Source organism: Convolutriloba macropyga, chromosome 4 (genome assembly GCF_964194025.1).
Source record: "Convolutriloba macropyga chromosome 4, txConMacr16.3, whole genome shotgun sequence".
NCBI classification, from domain to species: domain Eukaryota; kingdom Metazoa; phylum Xenacoelomorpha; order Acoela; family Convolutidae; genus Convolutriloba; species Convolutriloba macropyga.
The window spans coordinates 16,256,822-16,266,354 of record NC_134471.1 but is presented as its reverse complement, the minus strand read 5'-3'; the positions used below and the strand labels follow the sequence as shown (position 1 = coordinate 16,266,354).

At 35.2% G+C, this 9,533-nt stretch overlaps 1 protein-coding gene across 4 annotated transcripts in view; it reads left to right on the top strand.

Moving 5' to 3' along the window:
• LOC142337479 (E3 ubiquitin-protein ligase UBR5-like) overlaps positions 1–9,533 on the top strand; it is a 140,206-nt gene that overhangs the window by 89,365 nt on the left and 41,308 nt on the right. For all 4 annotated transcript variants that reach the window (XM_075386731.1, XM_075386730.1, XM_075386732.1 and 1 more), the window contains 2 exons: positions 2,259–2,589; positions 5,207–5,990. In XM_075386731.1, the coding sequence (XP_075242846.1) occupies positions 2,259–2,589; positions 5,207–5,990 (1,115 nt within the window). The remainder of the gene's footprint in view (positions 1–2,258; positions 2,590–5,206; positions 5,991–9,533) is intronic.

Here is a 9,533-nt window from a genome sequence, read left to right as displayed (position 1 = left end):
CCCCCGAAACTACCCCCTCCCTTCACTTAACTACCACCACCTACCCCCTCCCCACTACCCACCTCCCCAACCTATCTAGCAACCCCACCCCACCTAGCTCCCCCGCACCTAAAAAATTGTCGGCATTTTAACACTTTAATGTGGTTTGTTGGGCTACTTTTTTTTTCTCTTGTCTATTTTGATGTTCTGATTTTGCTAAGGTTAGGCCAGAGATTATAAGGCACGACGATTTGAGTCGTTTCCGGTATTCTACCGGCTATGTTTTTTTTTGAATTCGTCGTCTCCATCAATGATTCTTACGACCTGACTTCTTGGAATTGACTTCAGTGACTTCTATTCCTATGTGTCATAAAATTGACAGTCCGAATCTAACCTAAAACGTCTAGTGGTCTATTAAAGGACTCCTGGTCGATCTGTCTATCTTATTTCTTTAGTTGTTTCAACTCATGGAAGGCCACAAGCGTCTATTGCGGCTTTTTTCCGGCAATTTGCCGGCTATGTTTTAAATAAACATAGATCTTAGAAAAAGAAACTTTTAAATTGTTTTCAGGTTTTAAAGGGCCACAGATTTGGTGACTGTCTTAGTCTGATGTTGCTGAAAATTTGTTAGTTGACAGGTTATTGGTTGTCATTGAGGCTGGTCGATGACAGTTTATAATGAAAGTTAATCTTCTTAGTCTTGTTTTTGGTATGTTTTTGTATTTCTGATGGTCTTATTCCTAAGTCTCAAAATTAACAGTTTTAATTGGCCTACTGGTTCTGTGCAATTTTGATGTTTTTTTTTGGCTCCAACTTTTAGCTGGGGATCTATTGACTGAGAAGCCGTTTGTTTTGCAATGTTTTAGCGATTTTGTGAATCTTGTCCTTGTTTGCACTTCTGTATTGCGTTTTTTTGCCATTAGATTTGCTAAAAGATATTTTTATGAATTCTAACGTTTTATGGTATGTTGTCCATAATAATTCTGGTATGTAGTTTTGTGGTTTTTGTTACTTTGAAGCCACTTACAAAAATTGATATTTACCAATTGCTTCAGTTTTTCCCCTTTTTTGCTAATCGGACATTGAATGCCACAAGCTTGTATTGTCTACGCATTCTAAGGATACGTGAATGAATTTTTTAAAGGTGTTAGCAGTATTTAAAACATAAATCTAGGAGAAATTTTTGACATCCTTTGGCTAGTTTTATTCTTCGCTCGTTCGGCCCAAAGTGCTTTTAAGTAGCAGTTGATCAGCAAAGCAGTCTGAAATGAACGGAGTTGTGAAAATGAAATCAAAATTATAACGGGATAAAACCAAAAATTAAAACGGTATAAAGCCCAATTTTAGATGTCAGCTACTTGAACGTTGTTCTTGTATTTCTTAATTATCATCTTTAGTGCTTATTGGTATTGATATTAGCTCCTTCATCGGCTTATTAAGAAACAGGATAATGTTTAACTCAATGTCAGCATGAATGACATCCAAAATGGTTTGCACTTGAAGAATATTTTTGTTCATCTTTTTTCGTTTTGTTTTTTCATTCCCAATCGGGCTCTTGAGAACCAATGAAGGCTATTTTTCGGGTAATATGCCGTGTTACATTTGATAAGATTTAATTATGCGTTTTACCCAAGCTACTGAAGAACACTTGAGGAGCTAAATTTTCATGGTTTAAAGGGCGATCTCCCTGTGCATCCGCTTGTTGTGCGAGAGAAACTTTTACAACGGTAGTCGTTTATGTTAAATAGGCGTCTTCATATTTTCTGCTGGCAATTATAACGAGACTTTCTTTAACATCGTCGAACAAAAATTTGTTTCGCTTTACCTTATTTCACAACCTATTCATTTTTTCTTTGCGTGAAAGTTTTTTTTAAATACTTTTCTGGGCTAGTTTTATCCTCACTCTGTGTTATTTTAGACATAACCCAGAGTTTTGTTTTTGGGCCTGGTCTTTTTTGTTGCACTCACCAGCAGTGAGCTTTTAGCTGAATTGATGAGTTTTTCCATAAATGTGACTCAACTCAAACTCTTAATGAATCTTAATATTAAGATCTTACTCTTAATATTAAGGTCGTTTGAGGATACTCAAAGCCCTTTTCATGTTGGTCAATAAAACAAAGACGACGCGAAGTAAATAAAAGGCAAGCAATTTTTAATTAACATTTAGTGGGCAGAAGTTTTGGAGTGGTTATTTTAAATTTGTTTATTTGTAAACACCGAAGATCAAAATTTGTTCATAAATTTATAATGATGATTCAGCTTGAATGTGCGTACTTTAGGAGCTTCTCATGAGCATGGTGTTCCCTCCCGCTTGTGCGTCGCGAGCTAGACAGTTGGCGGCCAATGTAAACGGCGCTAGCAGCGGCATAATTGCCATCAACAATGGTCGAGCTGCAGCTCCAATCAGTGGTCAACAGCAGCATCAACAACAGATGTTGAGAAGGGACGATCCAGACTATTCACCTCTTTACATGGTGTGTGGAAACGACAACTGCAGTTTTACCTGGACTGGAAGTCTGCACATTAACCAGGATATATTCGAGTGCAGAACGTGTGGATTGCATGACACTTACTGCTGTTGTACAGAATGCGCTAAGACTTGTCATAAAGGTGAGCACAGTTTGATATCTTTGTCGGAGGGTGTCTCATGTAGTATTTAAAGAAAATCGTAAATTGGGTGGGATGAAGCAGACCGCGATATTAAATTGCATTCAAAGAACGTGATGGCGTTGAAATGATAGAACGTGATGGTGTTGAAAGGAGGGACCAGTCGGGGACAAATCGGCCTCTATTTTAATTTATTAATAGCCGCCCTCATCTTCTCAGCCAGCTATTATAGCGCTCCTATTTTTTTACGACTCGAAGAAGAGTATTGGTTTTCTCTCGGGTTTTTTTTTTACAGGAAGTAGATTTGATCACGCGGCATTTTGACCTTAAAGCGAAAGTGAGAAAAGCTGTCTTGGTGAACAGATTTTCGCTAAGCGAGAGAAGTTTTTTGATCATGCGCTGCATTTAGTGAATGACTTTTTGGCTTTGGAAGGTAGTTTTTGACTGAATTGCACATAGATGACCGTTTTTAACCGTTTTTTCGTCTAAATGGCCCAATTTTTTTTGCTTTTAATTTGGTTTCTTGTAGAAATAAATTTTATTTGATACTATATTGAAATGTCAACCTCGGAAATTGATACCACGGTGTTTTGCAGAGCCTGAAAATGCGTTTCAAGTTGAAAATTGGCACATAATTCTTGATTTTTTAGTTAATTTTTGGCTTTTTTTATATTAATTTCTTCATTTTTGGATCTTTTAACCGTCTTTTTGTCAAAAATTAGTTGATATGGCAAATTCTCTTTGATAATTCCTATACTCAATTCCTCTTTCTACCTCGATGTATTTTTGTTTCATAAAATTGCACATATGCTAATCCGATTTTAGTAGTTTTTTTTCCGATTTTTGTCAGTTTTTCGTTTGTATTTTGGTTGTAATTGCTAGAAATAGTTTCTTTGTGCAACATGAGGGACTTTAATTTCGTTTCAATAAAAATTTAATCATTTTTTGGCGTTAAGTTTGGAAAAAACAGTTAAAACTTTTTCTTAATTGCAGTCTTGACTTAAAAGTTCTTTGACCACTTTTTTTTGCAAAATGTTTCAATATTTCGTATTTATGAATTCTGCTTTTTCCTATTTTTTGTTCTCTTCAGGAGGATAGATCTTTGATCGGATGACTAAATATCTTTTCTAGGTCTTGAATGCTGAACAATGAAATGTATTCGTTTTTCTTGAAATTTTTAAATTCATTTTTATTTTTCAAAAATCAAGAATGTCTTCTTGTTACGGTGTTCCTTACATTGTGCCCATTTTAACATTCTAGTGAGTATCATTCCAGTTTTGTCCTGGCACCTAAATTTATTTTCGGTATATTGATTTTTTCATCTGTAAAAATTGAATGATTTCAGTTTTTTTTTAGATTTTCGTCATTTCTTTGGTTTGCAATTGATTTCATTCAACATAAGAGAGTACTGAGAGTTTGATAGCAAGCTTTTTCCAAAACTTTCACTTATGACTAATTACTACAGCTTTCTCCCGGCCTTGGTATTAATTAAAACGATTTTTTGCCTTTGAATATTCTGCTACTTATGTCTTTTCTATGATCAATTTTCTTTTTGATTTAGTATAAAATCATGTTGTCTAGCTTATGTAGAAGAAAACAGGCGTGTGTTGTTTTTTGTCTTTATCGCAGTGATTATCGCAGTGATTAGAAGTGTAATTATAGGTGTTTTCTGATTCTTAAATTTGAGCTTTTCATTTTGAAAGATTTAACTTAGTTTCTAAGATTATTATCTGCCGTTTGCTTTCGCGACCTTTTTCAGATTAGAATCATGAATTATTTGAGGGCTATTGATAACCTTGTCAGCTTTTTCAGACTATCAGATTTTTTGGCCACCTTAATTATTTTGGATTTTTAAACGTTACCCTAACGTTTTCAATAATATAAAATTTTGCTGCATTTTGTTTCTCTTTTTGACAGTGGTTTAAGTTTCACCAATTTTTAGAGCAGCCCTGGAGAGATAGTGAGTTAATGGTTTAATACAAAAGGTAGTTGCTTCCGTCGCAATTACGGTTTTGTTAGTGAAGTTCTGACGCTTCGAGTTGCTTCCGGAATTCTTCCGGCTGGGTTTTTTTTTTACTTCGTCGAGCTTTTTTTCGCTTTACCATTTTGCCGCTTTTTCATTTTGCGTGAAATCTTTTTGACTTCTCAAGGCTAGTTTCTCTCTTTTCTCATTCTGCTAAAAATGAATTTAAACACCAGTTGCTCAGCAAAGCAATTCAAAATGAACAGAGTCAGAATAAAAAACTGAAGTCAGAAATAGAAACGGGATAAACCCATAAAGCCCAATTTTAGATGCCCGCTATTTGAACGTCGTTCCTATAAGTCTTAGTTACCATCTCTTATGCTTATTGGTATTGATAGTAGCCCCTGTAGCCTCTCTCTAAGAAACAGAAGTACGTTATGTTCAACTACGAAATGCCATCAAAATAAATCGGACTTAAAAAATGTTTTTGCACAAAAATCTTTTTTTCGATATCTTCTATTCTTTCAATCCCAATCATGCTTATTGGAATCAACGGCGGCTATTTTCCGGCAATCTGCCGTGTATGTTTTTTATGTGTGGTAGTTGCATGTTTTGACGATGACAGCAGACGAAATGTGGTTTGATTTAACTCTTTAGGGCACGATTGTAAGCTAAAGAAGATTTGGCCTACTGCGTACTGCGATTGCTGGAGACGAGGACGATGCTGTGCTCTCATTGAGGGCGACCAAAAAGCCCGCTACGATCTGCTTGTTGAACTCCTTCAACACACAAATCTAGCAGCAGTTCCTAATCGAAAAGGTGAACACTTACTCCTATGTCTGGTCAACACCATCTCCAGACAAATGCTGGAGCAATCTGGTTTGGCGAAAAGCGGCGGTGTTGGAATCGGAGGCTCGGGAAGTAATGCTAATAAAAACAGTAGTCGCCATCACCCGGTTGAGACCGAGAACTTAGACGGAATGCCCGATCATAATTTGGACCCTCCGAAGTTCTGTCGAATGGCTTTGTGTCAAACTGTGGTCAATTGGAAAGCAGTATCGTCACTCATGTTACAAAATGCAAACAATTCTGTTGTTCTTGGTGGAGATGATGCAATGGCGGGTTCATCTGCAAGTAATGCGGGTCTCGGTTTATACGACGACCTCTCGCCGCAGCAGAGCGCCTACCTGAAAAGTCAAACGGGCTCGGCGAAGTTGGATGCATTCACATACAAACTGATAGTCAAATGTAAAAATGATACTGGATTTGTGACTTTGGAGAAGCTGTGTGAGACGTTGGTGTCTCAGCTGAAGAAGGAGAAAGATGGCGGAAGTGCGAATAACTACGCTGAGACGATGCTAGTTGTGCGTAGGTTTGTCAGATCCGTGTGTCGGGTCTTTGTGGTGCTCAGCATGGAAACCCAAAGTTCAAAAAATAAAGTGTAAGTGCTTCGAGTGTCGTAAAACAACCCGTTGTATGTGGTTTGCCTGAACGTGGCACTGATTGATGAATAAACTCAGCGATGTGATCTCAAGCAATTAATGACCTCACGTCAAAAATTAGTGATCGAATATTGATTATAGCTGCGAAGCTGTAAGCTGAGCGTAGCTATATTGCGGTGCTCTTGGTTTTTTTACAATTCAAAGAATTTGAATTGTATTGGGGCGCTGTCTTTTTTTAAAGATCTGTTCACACATTTTCATGATTTTTGAAGTCAAATTGGAGTAGTGATTTTGGTCACGCCAAAACAGGAAATGGAGCGAAAAAGCGAGTGGTTTTGCGGCGTGAAATTTTTTCGCTCTAATTTTAAAGTAGAGTTAGAAAACGGTGTTTGAACAAAAATTCGGTTTCTCGGTAGTGGTTTTTTGTTCACATGCGACAATTTCACTCTGATTTTTACTGTTTTTTCAATATTGTGGATCGGATTTTTTTTCTAAATGGTTTTCCCAATCCATTCGCAGCTCATTCTAGGCTTAGTTTTTTGTTTGAATTTTAATTTTCATTTCTCGCTAGAGGTTTTTTTGTTCACATGCGGCATTTTGATATTGATTTTCTGTTCTTTCTTATTTTTTTGTTTAATAGCCGCCCTCATCTTCTCAGCCGGCTATTATAGCGCTCCTATTTTTCACAATTCAAAGAATTTGAATTGTATTGGTGCGCTGTATTTTTTTTAAGATGTGTTCACACATTTTTCAATGACTTTGATCGTTCAAAACGTGATAAACAGGTAAAGCCCAGCGGGCATTAAGTTTCATTAGAGGCCCAATGTGGTCTTTAGTATTTCTTCAAGTGCTTTTAGTGGTGGAGTTGCTGGAATGGCCTTAATTTAAGGTTAAAAAGTCATTTTTAGGAGTTTTTGGGCTCAAAATAGCGCAATTTTCAAGTTTTTTGTGATATTTTTTTTGAGTTTCTTTGTTTACTTAGTCTTAGGTTGAACTTTTTAAAAGTTGATTAAGCTCGTTTGCGACACAAAATTGCTTGTTATGACCATTTTATGAGCTATAAGTTTTGGTACTACAAACAAACTCGCGAAAGGATACTAATTTTTGCAATTTGTTTTCAGGTTTTTTGAAAATTTTTGTCATTTTTTGAGTTTTTTAGCCCTAGGTGCCAAGAAACCTCCTCTAGAGTTTGATAAAGGGATTGATGATAGATTACTGCATATTTTCTACTGGTAATGGAATGGTTTTCAACTTTTTGCCATCATGAATTTTAGCATTTTTTGACAAAGCTTGCAATTTTTTCATATTTTTTTTGACATTTATTGTCATTATTCAAGTTGTTTGAGTCCCAGGGGCCAGAAAACCTCCTTAGTGGTTGGATGATAAGTTACTGAAAAATTTTTGGTTGCCATGGAATAAGTTTCATCTTTTTAATATCACAAATTTAAGCAATTTTTTTTAGACAAAATTCGCATTTTTTTCAGGTTTTTGAAAATTTTTGTCATTTTTTTTCAGTTTTTCCAGCGTCAAGGACCAGGCATTCTCCTTTGAGGTTTGTTAATAGGGCACTTCATAGTTTCCAATAACAAAAGAATGGTTTTTAACATTTTAGTGTCTCGAATTTTAGCTTTTTTTTTGATAAAATCTGCAATTTTTTTAAGGTTTCTTAAAGTTTTTGTCAGTTTTTGATATTCGTCCATTCTCAAGTGCGAGAAACCTATTCCACGTTCTTATAAAAAGTTACTGCATGGTTTTTAATTTCAATGGATTTGTTTTCAACAATTTAACCTTTCGACTTTTGGAAGATTTTGGATAAAATTTGCAATTTTTTTCAAGTTTTTTCAAAACATTTGTATTTTATTTATTTTTACTTGTCTCAGTAGACAGGTAACCTCATCCAGTGTTTGATAGTATGTTATTAAAAATTTATTAAATGCTAGGGTGCAATTGAATGGCTTTCAACATTTTAATAGAGCGAATTTCTTTTTTTTGATGTTTGGAATTTTTTCTAAAAATTGCCTATCGATCTATGAGCCAATGAGTTTTTAAAGCATGGAATTAGGTTACTGGCTAGCCTCAAGAGACATAGAAATGATTCTGAAAATATTTATATCACAATTTTTAGCAACATGTTCTGATAATTTGCAATTGATTTTTTTTTCTTAAATTTTTTGGTCATTTTCGAGTTAATCATCGATCTTCAAGGGCCAATGAATATTTTTCAGGTCTTGCAGATATAATATGGGACGGATTTCAGATACAAAAAATTTTGCCTTAGGTTTGAAAGCTTTGAGTTTTAGCAATGATTATATTTTGTTTAGTTTTGATTCTTTTAATTTCTCAATTTTTTGAGATGATTTTGTTTGTGTTCTGGCTGAATTGTTCAATTGATCTGCTGGTCAGGTAGAGTACGTCTGAGTTTTTCATTCAATTCTTTGAATTGTATTTCAGGACTTGTCCTGCTATAATTTTTTACTTCGTCGAATAAAAAAATGTTTCGCTTTACCTCATTTTGCCGCTTTTTCAACATTTTGCGTGAAATCTTTTTGACTTCTCTAAGCTAGTTTCTCTTCTCTCATTCTGCTAAAAGTGATTTTGAACATCAGTTGCTCAGCAAAGCAATTCAAAATGAACAGATTCAGTGTAAAAAATTGAAGTCAGAAATAGAAACGGGATAAACCCATAAAGCCCAATTTTAGATGCCCGCTTTTTGAACATCGTTCCTATAAGTCTTAGTTACCATTTCTAATGCTTATTGGTATTGATAATAACCCTGTAGCCTCTTTTTAAGAAACAGAAGTATGTTCAACTACGAAATGCCATCAAAATAAATCGGACTTAAAAAATGTTTTTTTTTTACAAAAAAACTTTTTTTCAATATCTTCTATTCTTTCAATCCTAATCATGCTTATTGGAATCAACGGCGGCTATTTTCCGGCAATCTGCCGGGTATGTTCTGATTTTTTTTAAAAATGGTTTTCTTAATTCACTGATAGTCTTTTCTAGGTCTAGTTTTTCTGTGTAGTCAATGAAAATTCTTTGAATTGTACGTCAGGACTTGTCCTGCTATGTTTTTTTTTGTTTCGTCGTCTGACGCTCTTTATTCGTTTTACATTTGTTCACACAGCAAAGCTGAAGAAGTCAAATTTTCTGAATGACTTCTTCCTCTCGCTAACGGCATTTGCGCGCGTGTCGTCTTTTCTCACTCGCTTTAGCAAAAGTTTTTAGGTTATTTGCGTGACTAGATTTTGATCATACGTGACTTACATCACTCAATAAAATGACTTTTGCACTCTAAAACTGAAGTTTTATTTGAATTTGTTTGAGGTCAAAGGAAATTATATGTGCAGTAAAAGAACTTAATAAGTGGCTTCTGCGGAATGAATTTTAACAAATTTTATTAATTTATCCCTGGATGTTTTTTACCTAGTTTTTTGAGCGGCGTCGATTTTTTTTTTCAATTAAGATCTATATCTGTTTCTATCTCTATATCTGTTTCTATCTCTGGCACGCAGGTCTGTTCTTTCGCAGCTATTCTGGCA